General features: G+C 43.3%; 6 protein-coding genes across 6 annotated transcripts; 1 reads left to right on the forward strand and 5 right to left on the reverse strand.

The window, feature by feature from the left end:
- The first annotated feature begins 1,539 nt into the window (after positions 1-1,539).
- On the forward strand, positions 1,540-2,291 carry LOC120304416 (histone H1-like). The gene has a single exon (XM_039334927.1). It carries the CDS (start codon positions 1,619-1,621, stop codon positions 2,261-2,263), a length of 645 nt encoding a protein of 214 aa, XP_039190861.1. The 5' UTR covers positions 1,540-1,618; the 3' UTR covers positions 2,264-2,291.
- A 634-nt stretch (positions 2,292-2,925) lies between these two features.
- LOC120304417 (histone H3) lies at positions 2,926-4,250 on the reverse strand. Its single transcript, XM_039334928.1, has one exon. The coding sequence runs from the start codon at positions 3,363-3,365 to the stop codon at positions 2,955-2,957; it is 411 nt and encodes a 136-aa protein (XP_039190862.1). The 5' UTR covers positions 3,366-4,250; the 3' UTR covers positions 2,926-2,954.
- A 1,655-nt stretch (positions 4,251-5,905) lies between these two features.
- LOC120304418 (histone H4) lies at positions 5,906-6,364 on the reverse strand. Its single transcript, XM_039334929.1, has one exon. It carries the CDS (start codon positions 6,338-6,340, stop codon positions 6,029-6,031), a length of 312 nt encoding a protein of 103 aa, XP_039190863.1. The 5' UTR covers positions 6,341-6,364; the 3' UTR covers positions 5,906-6,028.
- A 2,317-nt stretch (positions 6,365-8,681) lies between these two features.
- On the reverse strand, positions 8,682-10,239 carry LOC120304420 (histone H4). The gene has a single exon (XM_039334931.1). It carries the CDS (start codon positions 10,118-10,120, stop codon positions 9,809-9,811), a length of 312 nt encoding a protein of 103 aa, XP_039190865.1. The 5' UTR covers positions 10,121-10,239; the 3' UTR covers positions 8,682-9,808.
- A 247-nt stretch (positions 10,240-10,486) lies between these two features.
- Positions 10,487-12,338, reverse strand: LOC120304415 (histone H1.10-like). The gene has a single exon (XM_039334925.1). The coding sequence runs from the start codon at positions 12,263-12,265 to the stop codon at positions 11,612-11,614; it is 654 nt and encodes a 217-aa protein (XP_039190859.1). The 5' UTR covers positions 12,266-12,338; the 3' UTR covers positions 10,487-11,611.
- Positions 12,339-17,284: 4,946 nt separating this feature from the next.
- LOC120304419 (histone H4) lies at positions 17,285-17,789 on the reverse strand. The gene has a single exon (XM_039334930.1). It carries the CDS (start codon positions 17,719-17,721, stop codon positions 17,410-17,412), a length of 312 nt encoding a protein of 103 aa, XP_039190864.1. The 5' UTR covers positions 17,722-17,789; the 3' UTR covers positions 17,285-17,409.
- Between the last annotated feature and the right edge of the window lie 2,379 nt (positions 17,790-20,168).

Genomic DNA, 20,168 nt, shown 5'->3' on the forward strand with positions numbered 1-20,168 from the left:
ACTGTGAGAACAGACAGCAGGACCAGATGGGCCACTGCTTATGGATGTCCTTAGGGTAATTATTGGAGGTGATGGATACACATTCCAAAGATTTCCAGGGTAAGAACTCTGATAGACTTGGTTCCACTTTCAATTACTCCCAACTTCCATTGTTATCAAACCTACTCAACTGAAAGGCAATCTTGAATGCATATTACACATGCCATGCAGTTTCATTCCCCAGTAGCAATATAAAACGAAACCAGAACTGTTATACAATGGAGGAATTTTAAAAGACAGGATTAAAATACACATCAGTGAAATACTTCCTATCTGTCAGAGTTAAACCAAATGGAACGGACATATCCTTGTATTGACAGGAAACAGAGAAATCATTTTAAAAATACTATCAGTGGTTAGAAAGCTAGCAGCTTGATTGCTGGAAATAACTTCTGGAAAGAATAAAAGTTCACTGTAAGTTGAAAGAGTTTTACAGAAAAGTACCATCGCTCCCAAGTGCAACTGCATTTCTATTATTCTTTTATTATTTTCTAGCATTAGGGACCGATATCTGCTACTATACTATGTTTCTGAAGAGTGATAGTCAATTACTTTGAATAGAATACATAGACGGCGTGTTTATTAAACACCAGTGATAGCTTTCTCCATTTTATGCCATTGGAATTTTATAGGAATCAATATACATTTATCCAGGGGCCATCCACAATATATTCTTCCTGTCATTGTTCATTCCACCGAATTTTGGATTTAAAGTGAGGATTTTTTCAGTAAACAACAGCAGGGAGAATGGGAAATGCAGGAAAGGGGCTCTTTAAAAACCTTAAACCTTTTGAAGCCACTCCTTGTCACAAACAATGCTTGATGGCGTCTGACAGACGAGCAAACTTCTGCGGCCGGCCCGAGGAACCGGACATTCAGAGCGATGGACCCTGTCAAAGAAAGAAGGCAAAACCGCCTTTTTCCTTCTTTGAAAGAATAAAAGTAAAAGTCCCAAATCGGAGGAGTTTCCCCAGCGAAGGAGCCTCACTGCGACTCCAGAGTGAATGAATGAATGTGTTACTTGGGATCATTCAAGCGGCTTTTCCAGCCAAACGCCCGTCCGGGGAGAGGGACGTTCCTCCCCACGCCGGCCCGGAGTCCCCCGAGAGCGGCCTGGCCCCCTTCCCCAGCCCCGCACTCCAAAGACAAGGCTTGAATTTACACGAAAACACCAAACATTTCCTCGCCGGAGATGCGCGCAGCCGAGAGCCGCTCCGCTTCGGCCCGGTTTTCTCCCGCCCGCCGCCTCGCCTGGGCCGGCGCCGCCACCGCCCGAAAGGCCTGCTCCCCCCGCCCCGCTTCCACCGGCCCCGGGCGCTCCCCGCCACCCAGGCGCGACTCGGGGGACGCTTTTGGGGCACCCAAGAAACACAAAGTTGCAGCCGCCGCAGCCGCGTCTGGCTGGCGGAGAGCGGCGCCCGCGAACGCACCAATCGGGGCGCAGCTCCGCCCCTATAAATAGCAGGCAGCTCCTTTGCCTCACTTCAGACTCTACTTTTCGGCTCCCGGAGACTCTGTGCCCGCCCGCCAGCCCGCCAGCCCGCCAGACGCAAGGAAGCCGAGAGGCCCCGAGGAGACCATGTCCGAGACGGCGCCCGAAGCCCCCGCGGCCGCTGCGCCGGCAGCCAAGGCGCCAGCAGCCAAGAAGGCCAAGAAACCCGCGGTCGCCGCCAAGCCGCGCAAGGCTGCCGGGCCCAGCGTCACCGAGCTGCTGACCAAGGCGGTGGCCGCCTCGAAGGAGCGCAACGGGGTGTCCCTGGCGGCGCTCAAGAAGGCCCTGGCGGCGGCCGGCTACGACGTAGAGAAGAACAACAGCCGCATCAAGCTGGGGCTGAAGAGCCTGGTGGGCAAAGGCACGCTGGTGCAGACCAAGGGCACGGGCGCCTCGGGCTCCTTCAAGCTCAACAAGAAGCAGCAGGAAGGCAAGGACAAGGCGCCGGTCAAGAAGAAGCCGGCTGTCAAGAGCAAGAAACCCGCCGCCAAGAAGCCGGCCGCCGCCAAGAAGGCGCTCAAGAAGCCCGCCGCCAAGAAGAGCCCCAAGAAGGCCGTCAAGAAGCCGGCCGCGGGGGCCAAGAAGGCGGCCAAGAAGGCCAAGCCCGCCAAACCCAAAAAGGCGCTTAAAAGCCCTGCCAAAACCAAGGCGGTGAAGGCCAAGGCCGCCAAACCCAAGACTCCCAAAGCGAAGGTGGCCAAGCCCAAGAAGGGGGCAGCCAAGAAGAAGTAAAGGCGCTTCTTTGACTTCCGACTCCAAAGGCTCTTTTAAGAGCCACCCACTTTTTCTTTTGAAAAAGGCTGACCTCATTTGAGACCCCGGAAAAAGTGACATGCTAAATCTCAGACAAGCACCTCCCTCGCATAACCGTATATACAGCGCTTTACTTTTCAGGCTTTCCCTCTCCTAAGCGTCCCCCAGAAAGTTCCCTGAGGGCGGGGGCAATGAGAGAGCGTCACAAGTGTAGTGAATTTAAGACGAAGTAGACGTGTTGAGTTTGCCCAACCTTCAGAAGGCAGTCACTTAGGAAAGAAGCAATTAGTAAACCGCTAAACATGGTGGCCCCACAAGGTTGGTAAACTGGGCTGGCGATCGGCACTCGTTCATATTAGACCCGTGGGACGGTGAGCTCCCGTGACGGTGCAGCCGACACAGCAATTGGAAGCGGGCGATCGCGAGTGGATAACTGGGACATGGGCGTCCGCCATGCTACCGGTATAACGTCACCGGTCAATTGACTCTATCCTAAAGTGCTTCGGTGCTCCCGATACGGCGGTAATAGCTGCAGGGACTTTACATATAAATGGATGCCAGGAGTCGAAATAGTATACATGACCAGGCTCTTTTAAAGTGAAAACGTAGGTGGCTCTTAAAAGAGCCTTTGGGGTATAAAGCGAAGTCTCCTCCGAGTCAGGCGAACAATTTAAGCTCTCTCGCCGCGGATACGGCGAGCCAACTGGATGTCTTTGGGCATGATGGTGACTCGCTTGGCGTGGATGGCACAGAGATTAGTATCTTCAAATAGACCCACCAAATAAGCCTCGCTCGCCTCCTGAAGGGCCATCACGGCCGAGCTCTGGAAACGCAGGTCGGTCTTGAAGTCCTGAGCAATTTCACGCACCAAGCGCTGAAAAGGGAGTTTACGAATCAACAGCTCGGTGGACTTTTGGTAGCGCCGGATCTCCCGGAGAGCCACAGTGCCAGGACGGTAACGGTGAGGTTTTTTCACGCCTCCGGTGGCGGGAGCGCTTTTGCGAGCTGCTTTAGTAGCAAGCTGCTTCCTTGGCGCTTTGCCACCGGTGGATTTCCGAGCCGTCTGCTTGGTTCTGGCCATCCTTCAAACAAGGAAAACTCACTCGCTAAGAATTCAGGTGAATGAATTTGGCGGCCGAGCTGGTGGGTATTTATAGGCAGCGTCCCTTCGTCTTATTGGCTGAGAGTGAAGTCGTTAACCCTGTTTGAATTTCCCGGGCTCTGCCGTGATTGGACAATAACAGCACAACTCTGATTGGTCTCTTTTCCTCCTACCGCAGCCAATCGCTATTCTGTGATTTTAATTGATTCGAAGCATCCTGTCTCCCCCTCGCCCGCGTTTATCGATACTAAGAGATGAATTCTCCATCCATGCAATATATTAGAGATAATAAATCTTGTAGTCTGTCCAGTATTTTACAAAAAAAAAAAAAAAAATGTAATTGCAGCCATTAGAATTTATTCCATTCAGTAATTTATTAGCAGTAATGGAACAAACTGAGTATTAGTAAAGCTTTGGTAAGACTATATTTGGAATACTATATCCAGAATAAGTAACAGATGGGAACTTATCAAAAAGAGATCCAGCCTAGAACTAAGGAAAAATTTCCTGCAGTGAGAACAATTAATCAGAGGAATGACTTTCAGAAATTGTGAGTGCTCCATCACTGGAGGTTTTTAAGAAGAGATTGGACAGTCATATGTCTGGAAAAGTCTCCTGCTCAAGCAGGGGATTGAAATCCAAGGCTCCTATTATTCTGTATTCTCTGCTTTCTATTGTGAAATCCTAAGCACAGTAACACAAAGTTTTATTCAAATTTCTTTCTACTAAGACTGCAATCTAATGCCATTTTCTTAAAATGTGACATTTCTTTTCCCCATATAGATTGTATTCAAAAATATGGGAAGTGGGTCAAATTAGAGGAGTGATTCTCAACCTTTTTAATGCTGTGACCCCCAACCGATCGTAAGTCGAGGACTACTCAACCGGTCATAAGTCGAGGACTACTCAACTGGTGCAGCACCATTTGCAGAATGGGACTTTTGGTGGGCTCAGCACGGCAGAGACAGCCTGGACAATTCCTATTGGCTTTTGAAAGCCAATAGAATTAGACTCTATTCAAGAGAGTCTATTCTATTGGCTTTCAAAAGCCAATAGAATAAAAGGGAGTAGCACAGCTAAGGAAAAGGGGGAAAAAAATGGTGGACTGCGTTGTTTGGCGACCCCCGTGAAATGGTCGTTCGACCCCAAATGGGGTCCCGACCCACAGGTTGAGAACCACTGAATTAGAGGTTTATTAATTGCAGCACATCTCCAAATTGCCGTGTCTGATTTCCTAATCACAACTGATTTTCTAATCGGAATTGGTAAACTATTTAGGAATCTTCCTTTCTTTGTACTCAGCAAATGTCAGCAAAAGATGCATTGTTCCTGAATACTCCATGGCTAATTTTGGCCCAGATTGAAAATAGGGATATTTAACAGTTTACAAATATAAATTAGAAAACATTTTATGTACAAGCACATGCACAATTTCCCCAGTCTAGTTCCTTTGGATATGTTGGATTTCAATTTCACTTCCAATTCTTGTAGATTTGCTGATGGAGATTGGAGAAAGATGGTTAGATTTTTGCCTTTTCTACTATGTGGAGGAAGGATTAGCAATTTATATAGTAGATTTAAATGTTATTACCAGAATGACTCTTTAGAAAGCAAGAGGTTATTTGCAGTGAGGGTTTAAACAATGCACTAAAAGAATTAACTATTAAATCCTTCCTGCAAAAACAGTCCAAAGCAAGCAGATAAAAATAAGAGATTAAAGGTGAATCTAGTCCTGGAGAGAAGTATGAGCCCTATACCAATCAAATTACAGTAAGAGAAAAGCTTAAACAAGCTTTAATATTCTCCCAAACTCATCAAAATGGGATAGTAAAAAGCCATAACAAAAACTCTATAATTCTCAAGAGGATTCCTTACTTGGTTCTGGAGCAGAACTGGCATCCATTTATAATGTAAGTCCACCAACACACATTTTAAAGACTGGGACTACTTTTTTTTTCCTGTTTTCATCATTTATCCAGTGAAGGAAAAATCCAAACTATTCAATCCACTTACATTAACAAAATGCAAAGAAATCCTTTGAATTGTTACTGTTCAGCTTTAAGAGACAGTATTGACTTTTTAAACATTTTCCAAATTAGACTCACTAAATTAAGGCTGCAGTTTTATTCTAGACTAATTGCCATTGAATTCAACAGAATGTTTGAATATGACTGTTATACTAGTTAGAAATATTCTTTTTCAAAATATCACTTGACATCATAGCTTGTCTTGTTACTTCACAAATGTACAATGTACAATTTGTTCTTAGAATTAAAATGCTGCAATGCCATGAATATTTTCATGTTAGCAATAGTAAGGAGCCTATTTGATATGGATTGAAACTCCAGGGTACAAAGGTAGAAATCATGAACCTTGCCCTCAAGCAGCAGAGTGACCTGGGGCATTAGTTTCTCACAAGTATATTGAGGGGAAAAAAAAGTAGCCTATTTCGGAAAGCTTAAATACCTGCAGGCATAGAGTTCCTGAAAATTGGTAGCAAGCACACTCACACCACTGTATAAGATTTAAATGTTTATACCAAAATTCTGGTTACAAAATCAGCAAGCAACTCAAACTCTTTTTCTGAAAGATTTGGTGGCCCTGAAAAGGGCCTTTGAGTTTTGTGCTGTTAATTCAACTTTTTAGCCTCCGAAGCCATAGAGAGTGCGACCTTGGCGTTTCAGGGCATAAACGACGTCCATCGCAGTCACGGTCTTCCGTTTTGCATGCTCGGTGTAGGTCACGGCATCACGAATAACGTTTTCCAGAAACACCTTCAGTACGCCCCGAGTTTCTTCATAAATCAAGCCAGAAATACGCTTTACTCCCCCACGGCGAGCCAAACGACGAATAGCAGGCTTGGTAATGCCTTGGATGTTATCGCGGAGCACCTTCCGATGTCTCTTTGCGCCCCCTTTTCCGAGCCCTTTTCCGCCTTTTCCACGTCCAGACATGTTTTTCTCCGAGCACCGAGGACCTCCCTTACAAGAAAAGAAATACTGTTCAGCGCGCGAATCTCTCAGCTTATATTGCGTAGAGTCCGACCAGAATGAAAACAGCGAGAAAGATTTTTTTTTAAAAAAAAAAAAACCCGAACTTTATTGTTCCTTTGTCCAATGAATGACTAATCCGGAATTAAACTGCCCAATCAGAATACAGTAAATATAATTCAAAGCTATGCACGATTTTGGCGCTCATTTTTTTTAAATAATTATGTGGCGAGTCTAATTTAACTGCGGTATGTACATGGTCTCAAGCCTCTCATAATTTATCTATTGAACATAAATTTCAGTTATAAAATTTAAAACTGAATAAAGGGATAATTGTTTGTTTGTTTTTAAATCTACTGGAAACAACGTTTTAAAATGTCTATTGAAATATTTTTTTCCTGACTGTTTCAGAAAGGCATTTATTTTCCAGCTTTTTTGTGAGACAATTCCAAGAATGTAAGGCAAGGGTGAAAAGAAAGCAAAGAAAGCAAATGCCTTGTATGCATTGCTTCATTCTTGCAACTAAGTTCCCTTTTATGTAGTTTAGAAGAGGTTTTCTCCTTTGCTTCCCCTCATTTTCTCTGGAGATATGATTGAAAGGGAGCAAGAAAAATAATATTACTGGTAATCATCTTTTGCAACTTTCATCCTACAAATGCATTGAAAGTGATATCCATTTTTAGAATATTGAATGGATTTTTTTTTTCCTTTTAAAAATCTTCCAAGATTGACCCAGGATTGATCAAAGAGGTGGGCTATTTGCTTTCCTTAAGATACTTTGGATTTCATCCTCCATGAGTTCCAATCACAATAAAAGGATGTAGTAAAAGAAATCAAGATGGCAATACACATACAAAAATAGGCTAAGCTTCAATTTCATTTGCTTTGACTGATATCATGACTGTTCAGATCACACCCAGCAAACACCTCTGTTCTACACCCAAAGCAAGGGTCCTGCCTGGGAGAGTTTTAATTTAAAAGGCATCTATTTCTGTACTAATCAACTGTCTCTTGGACTCATAATTCTTCACTTATTCCTTAAGAAACTCAAGCTTACTACTTTGAGAAATTTGTTTGACACCTATACTAATACAGAAGTGAATTCTGTTTAATAGAAAGAGAAAGATATACTTAAATCATGAATATAGTTTGGTGTAGGAGGCTGTGACTTCTAGTCCTGCCTTAGACATGAAAACCAGCTGGGTGACTTTGGGCCTTTCACACCCTCTCAATGCAACCCACCTCACAGGTTTGTTATTGTGGAGAAAACAGGAGGAGGAAGGAGTGTTATGCATACTCACCGCCTTGAGTCACAGATAGTCCTTGACATGACTACAGTTGAATCCAGAATTTCTGTTGCTAAGCGAGACAGTTGTCAAGTGACCATTTTATGAGCTTTCTTGCCACAGTTGTTAAGTTTGTAGAAAGGTTAAGTGAATCTGGCTTCCCCATTAACTTTGCTTGTCAGAAGGTCAAAAAAAAGGGGATCATGTGACCCAGGGGCACTGCAACCATCATAAATAGGAACCAGTTGCCAAGCATCCAAGTTCTGATCATGTGACCATGGGGATGCTCCAACGGTCATAAATGTGAAAACTGGTCACTTTTTTCAGTGCCATTGTAACTTCAAATGGTCACTAAATGAATGGTTGTAAGTCGAGGACTACCTGTATTTCCAAAATAAAAAGGGAGAGGGAGAATTAAAAAAAAAAATTCTTTGCAGGATGAATATGGTTTTCCATCTTCCGAGACATGTTTTCAACTTCCCAATCTAGCCTTTGGTCTCTACAGTTCTGGAATTACCTGGTGGTATCCAATTCAAATTCTAACAAAGCCTGGTTCTGCTGAGCTCCTGAGTATGGGACTGAGTATGCATATAAGCTTTCCTTCTCAGTCATGCTTTGCTTCATTTGGGTATAATTTCTGAAAAGTTTTACTGGCGTTCCAGGATTCTATAAAAGCATAAACTAGAATTCTATGTGGAGCAGTTTAAGTTGCTTAATTACCAAGTTATTTAAAACTTTTTGCACAAAGTAACCAGGTTTAATTTACCTTATTAACCAAAAATGAGTTGCACATGATTCTGGAGTTGCTAGGCTAAAATGTATTTTTTGTAAATTTGACTACCATTATTAGCCTACACATAGGATCTGCATCACAGATGTTTTAATTATGAAAACTCAGTTAACTAAAAGCATATTGTACCAGCTCATAAAATTATAATTTACTAGCTGTACCCAGCCATGCATTGCTGTGGCTCAGTCTGATAAAATGGAAAAGAAAGAAAAGAGAAAGTGCATGTTTGTAATATGTTTAATTTCACAATGCTTGTGGGTATACAATATTTTTTGTTGTTCCATTGTCTGTGCAGATATATTGTCTGAAATTGTAGCGTGTATTGCTTTTACATCGAACAGATGGCGCTGTTTTTCAAAAAAGCATGTTTTTACCTGTCACAGGTGTGACATCTATATAATATAGGTATATAAAAACACATGCATATTCGAATGCAACATTGTGTCAAAATTTCAAAGCAATCGGTGAAGAACTTTCAGAGATTTAAGATTTTGAACAAACAAATATTTACATTTTTATTTATATAGATTGGGTAAATTATACGTAATCAAACCGAGTTGATAGGTGAGGTGAATATGCTCATTTATAAAACCTTTTGGCCACTTTAGACAGGTTTCCCATCAAGCTTAACCTTGGGATTCATAATCAAGAAGTGGGAGAAAGAACAATAGAAATTGTGAGCCTTCATGTGTCACCATTTTGCCATGAATTGAAACATCCCAGGCTGCATTGTGATTGGCAGAACACCCCAACGTGTTCAATAGATCCTTCCACTTTTCCTCTATTAGCAGTGTAAAGGGGAGGGGGGGTGAGTAGGACAAGAGATAATACTACCGGTTAGAAAATATGAGAGCAATTACTTTCAATGTCAGAAATAAGGGGGGGGGGGGGAAGAGGCTATTGAAAAGACGGTGTGAAATGAGAACCAGCATAAACAGCCACCCCCCAATTCATGTTTCTTTTCAGAGTTGTAGGCCAGCAGGGAGCTTTGATAAAGCTTTTTGTTGTTACAGTTTCCTGGAAACGGGTCAATTTTTAAAGGAGCTATTTTGTTTTCTTAAACGAGATACATGAATGGACCAAACATTTACATTTTAACAGTTTCACATGGTGCCACTTTCTTTCAAAGAGCTTGTATCAATTTTTTAAAGATTACAATGAAGGAGTTTCCCAACACCAGACTTCTCTTCTCCTAGTTTTCCTTCCAGTACTTTTACATACAATGTAAACCCCACACGCGAACACATTCAACATTTACACTTGTATTCACAAGCGAACACAGCTCTTTTTAGGAATGTGTGGGTGGCCCTGATAAGGGCCTTTTAGATCAACAAATAAAGATGAATTCTATAAACTTTATCCACCAAAACCGTACAGAGTACGACCTTGGCGTTTCAAGGCATAAACAACATCCATAGCAGTTACAGTCTTTCGCTTCGCGTGCTCGGTGTAGGTCACAGCATCTCGAATAACGTTCTCCAAGAAGACCTTCAGTACACCGCGAGTCTCTTCGTAAATCAAGCCCGAAATACGTTTCACACCTCCACGGCGAGCCAGGCGGCGTATAGCAGGTTTGGTGATGCCTTGGATGTTATCGCGGAGCACTTTCCGGTGCCTCTTGGCGCCTCCTTTCCCGAGACCCTTCCCGCCTTTTCCACGACCAGACATGACAAAAACGACCAGCAAAATCGTCTGAGCGAAACGGAGAAAAATGTGATGAGCGACTGTAAGAGCAACGTTTATATAGCACTTTACCCGACCTGAGTGAGAACTTGTAAGAGAGGCGTACACCACTTTCGGCCCCTCCTCCCTTAAGTATAAGAATTCTAAGAGGCGGGCTTTTCCACCAATAAATCAACCAAGAAATGGAATGTGACCAATCAGGTTCTTCGTTTACAAAGAAACATGCTACAAAGTCGCAACTTTTCTTTTTATGCTTACAAAACACTGTAACTTAATAGACAAGCGGGTGTAGAACTTTTTTTAAAAAAAGTTACAAAAACGTTTTGAAATTGAATGCACCTCGGGAAATTGGGAATTGTGATTTGTGAAATGTAACAAAGCCGTTTATCAAAGAAATTTCTAAAAGTATGTTCACAGAAATATTTATTTAGTATATTTCTTTTCGCTTTCAATACTCGATTCCAACATATGATTTCGGCATGATGGCCAACGGTGCCTCAAGCATCCTTGGTTAACTTTTTTTTTTCTTATGAAACAGTTCTTTGGTAATGTTTACTATGCATGTTTTTCTTCCTAGACTTAAGGAAGCCTCAAATGGTTTCTCTTAGACATGATTGCGCCATTTTGGATAACATTGTCTCATGTTTCCCGAAAATTGGGATACACCGTAACAGCAACACCGATCACTTTCACATGCCTTCGTTACATCGTAACTAAATAGCAAGGAAAGCAGAAATCCAATTAGATCATAACTGTGCGAAGTGCCTGCGTTAGCCCTGATTGGTTAAAAATGAAGTCACCACCTAATCTCTGTGAAGCCCAGGTTATTTTTTTTTAAATGAACCATAGCTTTCTCAACCAATCAGCAATTTTCAGGAATTGCAAAGGTTGCAATAATTCTGCATATCTGCATTCATTCATTTTAGTCCTTTTCTGGACATTCTTTTTCCTCCTTCCTCCGCTATCGTGAGGGAATATATAAAACAAGATATATTAGGGAGGAATATCCGGGCAATAATAGTCGCGATAAGAACGAAAGGCAGCGCTTTCCCTCTGGTTTTGCGGGAGAATATGGCGCTACCTAAAATTCACCAAGCATTTTATTTGCGCATTCCCTGTCCAACATTTAGCGAACAAGGAGCCGTTGGTGAATTCCTACATAACACTTAGGGAAGTCAGCTGCTATTGTTGATCGCAAGATAAGAAGCCAGAGGGAAGATTCCCCACCCATTCACTTTTGCTTCAATATCCAGAAACCCCACCCAGAAAGTGACTTGGGAAGTCCCTACGACCTTCCCAGGAGGTCTTTGTGGAAGCTTCAAGCAGGCGCTTCAGACTTCAAAGTGTTCCCCCATTGAAACGGGGATTGGCTTAAGCACAGCGAGTGCCAGGACTCACATGAGGTCAGCCCTTTTCAAAAGAAAGTGGGTGGCTCTTAAAAGAGCCTTTGGGATCGAAAGAGTCACAGAAGCTGCTTCACTTCTTCTTGGCCGCCCCCTTCTTGGGCTTGGCCACCTTCGCTTTGGGAGTCTTGGGTTTGGCGGCCTTGGCCTTCACCGCCTTGGTTTTGGCAGGGCTTTTAAGCGCCTTTTTGGGTTTGGCGGGCTTGGCCTTCTTGGGGCTCTTGGCCGCCTTCTTGGCCCCCGCGGCCGGCTTCTTGACGGCCTTCTTGGGGCTCTTCTTGGCGGCGGGCTTCTTGAGCGCCTTCTTGGCGGCGGCCGGCTTCTTGGCGGCGGGTTTCTTGCTCTTGACAGCCGGCTTCTTCTTGACCGGCGCCTTGTCCTTGCCTTCCTGCTGCTTCTTGTTGAGCTTGAAGGAGCCCGAGGCGCCCGTGCCCTTGGTCTGCACCAGCGTGCCTTTGCCCACCAGGCTCTTCAGCCCCAGCTTGATGCGGCTGTTGTTCTTCTCTACGTCGTAGCCGGCCGCCGCCAGGGCCTTCTTGAGCGCCGCCAGGGACACCCCGTTGCGCTCCTTCGAGGCGGCCACCGCCTTGGTCAGCAGCTCGGTGACGCTGGGCCCGGCAGCCTTGCGCGGCTTGGCGGCGACCGCGGGTTTCTTGGCCTTCTTGGCTGCTGGCGCCTTGGCTGCCGGCGCAGCGGCCGCGGGGGCTTCGGGCGCCGTCTCGGACATGGTCTCCTCGGGGCCTCTCGGCTTCCTTGCGTCTGGCGGGCTGGCGGGCTGGCGGGCGGGCACAGAGTCTCCGGGAGCCGAAAAGTAGAGTCTGAAGTGAGGCAAAGGAGCTGCCTGCTATTTATAGGGGCGGAGCTGCGCCCCGAGTGGTGCGTTCGCGGGCGCCGCTCTCCGCCAGCCAGACGCGGCTGCGGCGGCTGCAACTTTGTGTTTCTTGGGTGCCCCAAAAGCGTCCCCCGAGTCGCGCCTGGGTGGCGGGGAGCGCCCGGGGCCGGTGGAAGCGGGGCGGGGGGAGCAGGCCTTTCGGGCGGTGGCGGCGCCGGCCCAGGCGAGGCGGCGGGCGGGAGAAAACCGGGCCGAAGCGGAGCGGCTCTCGGCTGCGCGCATCTCCGGCGAGGAAATGTTTGGTGTTTTCGTGTAAATTCAAGCCTTGTCTTTGGAGTGCGGGGCTGGGGAAGGGGGCCAGGCCGCTCTCGGGGGACTCCGGGCCGGCGTGGGGAGGAACGTCCCTCTCCCCGGACGGGCGTTTGGCTGGAAAAGCCGCTTGAATGATCCCAAGTAACACATTCATTCATTCACTCTGGAGTCGCAGTGAGGCTCCTTCGCTGGGGAAACTCCTCCGATTTGGGACTTTTACTTTTATTCTTTCAAGGAAGGAAAAGGGCGGTTTTGCCTTCTTTCTTTGAAGGGTCCATCGCCCTGAATGTCCGGTTCCTCGGGCCGGCCGCAGAAGTTTGCTCGTCTGTCAGACGCCATCAAGCATTGTTTGTGACAAGGAGTGGCTTCAAAAGGTTTAAGGTTTTTAAAGAGCCCCTTTCCTGCATTTCCCATTCTCCCTGCTGTTGTTTACTGAAAAAATCCTCACTTTAAATCCAAAATTCGGTGGAATGAACAATGACAGGAAGAATATATTGTGGATGGCCCCTGGATAAATGTATATTGATTCCTATAAAATTCCAATGGCATAAAATGGAGAAAGCTATCACTGGTGTTTAATAAACACGCCGTCTATGTATTCTATTCAAAGTAATTGACTATCACTCTTCAGAAACATAGTATAGTAGCAGATATCGGTCCCTAATGCTAGAAAATAATAAAAGAATAATAGAAATGCAGTTGCACTTGGGAGCGATGGTACTTTTCTGTAAAACTCTTTCAACTTACAGTGAACTTTTATTCTTTCCAGAAGTTATTTCCAGCAATCAAGCTGCTAGCTTTCTAACCACTGATAGTATTTTTAAAATGATTTCTCTGTTTCCTGTCAATACAAGGATATGTCCGTTCCATTTGGTTTAACTCTGACAGATAGGAAGTATTTCACTGATGTGTATTTTAATCCTGTCTTTTAAAATTCCTCCATTGTACAACAGTTCTGGTTTCGTTTTATATTGCTACTGGGGAATGAAACTGCATGGCATGTGTAATATGCATTCAAGATTGCCTTTCAGTTGAGTAGGTTTGATAACAATGGAAGTTGGGAGTAATTGAAAGTGGAACCAAGTCTATCAGAGTTCTTACCCTGGAAATCTTTGGAATGTGTATCCATCACCTCCAATAATTACCCTAAGGACATCCATAAGCAGTGGCCCATCTGGTCCTGCTGTCTGTTCTCACAGTGGCCAATCAAGTGCAGGCAGTCCTTGACTTACAACATTTATTCATGGAAAAAAGTGACTTATGACCGTTTTTCACACATACAACCTTTGCAGCATCCAAAGGGTCACGTGACCAAAATTCAGATGCTTGGCCACTGACTCGTATTTGTGATGGCTGCAGTGCCCCAGGGTCATGTGGGGACAAGCAAAGTCAACGGGGAAGCTTAACAACCATTTTACTAACTGAACAGCTGCAGTAATTCACCTGAAACTGAGGCAAGAAAGGCTGTAAACTGGGGGGAAATTCACTTAATAACTGTCTTGCTTAGCAACAGAAATGTTGGGCTCGGTTATGATCTTAAGTCGAGAACTACCTGTACACAAGTCTCTCAGTCTCTCACTAGTCTGTCAGCAGGTGACTTTCAGAGGCAAACTTACTGCTATCTGATCCCCAGATCAGATATGATAATATGAACTCTTGGATACATGGAGAAGAGATCCAGTCAAACATATTAATAAAACTATAGAAACGGAGGAGGAACTTAAATATCTGTGGACATCAGAGTCAAAGAAGCAATCCATACTTTTAATTACCAAATCAGTTATAATAGGATAGGACATCATCTATCTCCAGCCTACAACACAGTCCTTTCAGTATGTCACTTTTCCAGAAAAGTATAGTAGCAGTAATATGATATCCAGTCACTAAAAATAGAATAATAGAATATTAGGATAGTAATTGATCATTTATGCCATGAATTGAACCTCCTTGCTTATTCTTCATTCTACCCTCTGAAATTATGAAGAACAAATTCTGCCTGTGACTCTCTAATTGCTTGGAAATGTTATATCCCATCCTTCATCATTATTGTCCTTTTAAAATGGTATATAAACCCCATCCAATTGACCTCTCCTTAAAGGATCTACTTCCTTGTCTCCTAATCTTTCCTGGTGCCCTTGTTTGAACACATTCCAAATTGTTCCATACTGGTGTTCCAAACTGTTTTGTTTGTCCCAAACAAAGTCCAATTCTAAAATCCAAAACAAATATGAAGGATGCATGAGTGTCATGAAATATTTCTAAATAATTGAGCCAAGCACATTCTCATTATACAACTTTTCTTCTTTCCTTTATTTCTGGAGCTTTAGCTGATATTAGGTCACATCATCCTAATATAAATCTATTGAAATATCACAGGATTCCAGTTGAGTGAATGCCAAATGCTCATATTTGCCATTCAAAAGGGGGCACCTAATCATATTTCTGACTGCTTGTACATTATAAAACATGTGATTTAAGCCCACATCACTATAAGAAACATGGGGGGGGGGAAATAGACCCATGTAGAAAGGGGACTCTGTCTTTTTCAGTGCTGGTCTAAATGATCAATGCATTGATCTGCACAAATTTTAATAGCAATGGATCTCAGTTCAGATGGGACTTTTTCTTTCGGTTTGATTTCTCTTTGGGGTTCCGCACATGATTTTGTCCTCAGTTTCCCAACCCTCTTTGTCTCTCATTGTGTCCTCATGCTTTGTGTACATATATGTATTCACATATTCACCAATTTCACTCTTTATGCATATGGCTAGTCACGAGGATGTTACCTAGTTTGGATAATGAAACATCTGCAAGAAAATAAATAACCAAGCTTAAATCCACCAAGGACCCTTCATTTCGACCCCGAGCTACAAATATTTTTCTGTATTGGTTATCAATTACAGTTACCCCTCAACTTACAACCACAATTGAGCCTAAAATTTATCTTGCTAAGCAAGACAGTTGTTAAGTGACTTTGTCCCCATTTTTATAACTTTTCATGCCACAATTGTTAAATGTAACACTGTAAGTAAATTAGTAACATGGTTGTTAAGTGATTCTGGCTTCCCCATTGATTTTGCTTCTTAGGTCACAAAAGGTGATCACATGACCTTGGGACACTGCAACTATCATACATACTAGTTGCCAAGTATCACAAGTGTGAAAATTTGGCATGTCACTTTTTTCAGTGCCATCACTGCAAATGGTCATTAAACAAATGGTTGTAAGTCGAAGACTACCTATATTATTTTGCCAATTTGGAGAACATTTGTGTTAATAATAATAAAAAAAACTTTGGACAGAGCTCGTCTCCACTTTTGGGTTGTTTCAAAGCCAACAGTGGTGCAATTGGATGTGCTAAGCTAGAAGTGTTGTTGATAGCAGTTTTTCTTCTCCAAAGCCTTTTCTAAACATTTAAGCTTAAATCATCTGCATTATTATCTAAAAGATAACAATAACAGACACCACCTACATTTAAATGTTCATGTCTAGAAGCAGGACCATTTCAGCAATGGAACCCATTTTGAGGACAAGGGACCCTCCTGCCTCAGTTACTGCCTTTTTATTTGATGTTTCTGAATCAAGGATCTTATCTTGACTATAGATGTTATGCTGCAGCCTTTGAATCAACAAGATATCTTAGTGCTTTAATGAGATAAGTAAACTCCACTATTAACAGCTTGTGTGAAGAACCCTACTACCCCTCTGAAACTACTTTTGAGAGAAATAAGCAGTCTGTTGCTTTATTTTTCCTGCTCTCACCTTTTTTCCCCTCGAAGAGAAAAAGTTCTTTGAAATAGGCAAATTTATTATTTTTTCCCTTGTGCCAAATCCTGGTGGTTAGCTTCAAAAAGGCAGAATACCATAAGCAAATGGAAAACTCAATCACTGATGGCAATTAAGGATATAAAAGAGCATTTTTACCTGAATACTTATTATTCCAAGCTATAACTATTCCCTGAAGATATTCTAATACAGTGATAGCAATAGCACTTAGACTCATATATCTCCAAGTAAGTTAGAGACAGCATATGCCCCCAACAATCTGGGTCCTCATTTTACTGATCTCGGAAGGATGGAAATGTACCTAGAGATCAGAGTTTCTTCACTATCAAGCATTCGATCAGTTGTGGAGTATATTTTAGTCTTTTCATATTATTATGAGGGCTTTCCATAAGATCACAGATCTTTTCATGAGGGCTTTTGGGGGGGGGGGGGAGAAAAATCGGTAATCCTTGTCCTCTGCTGCCATCTTGTGGCAAATTTCTCACATAATCTATGATTCAGTTAACAAGATTTGAATTTGCAGTACTGACTCTTTGTAGACGCGTAATTAACTTACATTTTCCCTTTCTTTTGTCCCCCGATAAACGTGATAAAGATGGCAAGTTTCCCCATTTCCCCATTTCACGCCTTGAGATAACTAAATCAGTCTTTCCTGAAAGACAGAAGAGCATGCAATAAAAGCCTTGAAAATATATTTTTAAAAATGATAAAACCTTAATAAGCCTATTTTGACAAACGTTAAGGACTAAATACGAAATAAACCAGTTTCATTTGCTCAGTTAGTTATTATTTACTAACGTTGTCGATCAGAATAAATTTATAGTAGTTACATTAATTAGGGGTCTTTTTTTGCCAAATGAAAACAGCTCTTTAAATTGACTGCGTGGGTGGCCCTGAAAAGGGCCTTTGGGTTCCTTTGTCAGCAGTGGAAATGTAGCTTTCTAACCACCAAAACCATACAAGGTGCGGCCTTGGCGTTTCAAAGCATAAACTACGTCCATGGCCGTCACCGTCTTTCTCTTGGCATGTTCAGTATAGGTAACAGCATCCCGGATAACATTCTCCAAGAAGACCTTCAAGACGCCTCGAGTCTCTTCATAGATGAGCCCGGAGATACGCTTCACTCCCCCACGGCGAGCCAAGCGGCGAATGGCGGGCTTCGTGATGCCCTGAATGTTGTCTCGAAGGACCTTACGGTGCCTCTTAGCGCCTCCCTTCCCTAAGCCTTTTCCTCCTTTGCCACGGCCAGACATCCTAACAACGAAACCACCACGTCGGTAACAACAAAGAGACGCTCTGCCAGGAACTTAATATAGTCTAGTGTCGGACCAGAGTGAGAACTCCGAAAGAGACTAGTCTGCTCCTACTCCGCCCCGCCAACCTGTAAAATCGCCTGGTCGTCTTCACCAATCGATCCAAAGGATGTCAAAGTTGTCCAATCACATCTCATTGGAAAGTGTCCAATCAGAGAAACCTAAATATATTCTAGTCTATCCCATCTGGTTACTACTTTCCACGAGTCCAAAGAATGATTCCTAAATAGGAATGGATAGAAGATTGGATAGAATTTTATCCAACTGACATATAGGCGTTTAAACAGAATAGATGCGTTGACATTTTAAGGTGTCATACAATATTACTTAGGATTTTTCTTAATGGAGATTATTATAAGTCCAGGCAGTCTTGCATGAAACATATTTGTGCCTTACATCCTGGTTTCATTAGAACTAAGATCAAACCTCTTTGAAATATTTAATTCTTTTGCTATCTTTATCTCTGCTCCGACATGAGAACTCATTAATGCAAGAATTGACAAGGTTTACTGGATACCAGAGTCACTTCCACTAGGTGGAATCCCCGAAAAACATTTGAGGCATATGCCACATTGGTATTGCTTTGCTTTCTCCAATGCACTGTTGATTTGTGAAACATTTAAGGGTCTCCAGCTCATCTCTGTCCTGAAAGCTTGCTCGCAAACAATGCCCAGTAATATCCAGTGAGTTGCAGTCGCACTGTAGGCATGACAGCCAGCTGGATGATTTTGGGCCAGTCGTTCACTCTCAGTCCAACGCCTCTCACAGGTCTATTGTTATGGGAATAATAGGAGGGAGCATTACGTATGTAAGATCCAATCCAGATCGGTCACCAGGACCAGAGGTTCAGTATAAAATAGAATAAAATAGAATAGCCCAAAGCACACATTCTGGCAAAGAGAGGTTCCCTGCTCCAGCACAAGTCTGAAAGCCCAGAAAATTAAACCTCTGGTCCTGGGGACTGACCCAGGTTAGATCCTGCAATATTATCCTGGGACACGTATATTTACCTTCATTTGTGAGTATTGTGCATGTTCACCCTCTTGAGTTACCTACTGTATGAAGTAATAAAGGCTGGATACAAATCTAATCAATCAATAAAACGGGTTCATCAGAGATTAGCCAGTGCTGTGCCAAATTGTGAGAGAAATGTGAACATATCACAAATCAGGCAACAGCCTTGGGGGAAAAACAATCTTCATAACCAGATAGAACCGGGGGGGGGGGGAGAGAAACATTGGAAAGTTCTAATGCAGAAGAAAACAAAAATCCTTTTTCTTCAAGGATAAATCAGCAAAAACTTTTGAAATTGAGATTTGCTGTATCTGGTAGTCCAGATGAATCTTCTTCAGGACCTAGAGGTTAAAAACTCCCCAAATCCTCCTTATTTTTAGATTTTAATTGCATGGCAGCACTTTGGGAATTACATAGAATTATTGTCCCAAAAGAAAACTAATAGGAAATTTTAAAAGGGGGGGGGAAGGGTTAATGCACTCAGTTTCAGACGCTGTTTGAACATTGTCATTCAAAACAATTAATTATGGAATCAGAGGTCCTTGACTTTTCTCTGTGAAGGTGCTAAGAGCTTCTGAGAAACACCACACCTTGGAGCTGACAGCTCCATATTAAAAGCTATCTCATCCAATCTCGCATCCCTCTGATTTCTGTCATTCCCCATTTTGCCCTTGTGTCTCCTGCAGGACTTTAAATGGAGACGACAACCCCAAATGGAATTATCAGGCTGATCTGAGGATGTAGATGAACGGCTGGTAAAGTTTCCAAATTCAGGACCTGAGATTTCCAGAAACAGGCAGAAAATGTTGCAGCTGAGTCCTTACCAGGAATTGCTTATTACAACCCACACTTGGTCAGATGGTCAATATAAGACAAATCCTGGGTGGCAATTTCAATAATTGGGTGGTTTAATGCATGTCCCACTTCCTGCATATCAACAGAAGATGCTTAGAGGAAGAAATGAGGAGTCCAAAAACACAGCGCGTATGTGCAAAATCCTAGTCCGGGTTACGTATGAACAGATGGATGGGAAAGGGAGGGCGCAGACTGACCACTTTCTGCATCTGCTGCCTGGAGTGTTTGTGTCTCTACACAAGAATACAGCCAGAATCACCCCCGATTTCAGAATTCGCTTTCTGCTGTAGACATAACTAGCAAAAATTTCTACATCAGTGTTCCTTTCAACACATGGGACAGGTTAGGAACAGAATACAGGTTGTTCTTGACAACTATCTAAGTTCCAATGGACCTGCCTGGACAAATGTTTACAACCCAGATTTGAAATTCTGATGGTTCCTCCCCCCCCCCAGTGATCACATGACTGCACTTTGTACATTCAGCAACTGGATTTACAGCCATTTGCACCATCCTGC

Source organism: Crotalus tigris, unplaced genomic scaffold, assembly GCF_016545835.1.
Source record: "Crotalus tigris isolate CLP2741 ecotype Arizona unplaced genomic scaffold, ASM1654583v1 scf7180000017639.5415321, whole genome shotgun sequence".
In the NCBI taxonomy this organism is placed as follows: Eukaryota; Metazoa; Chordata; class Lepidosauria; order Squamata; family Viperidae; genus Crotalus; species Crotalus tigris.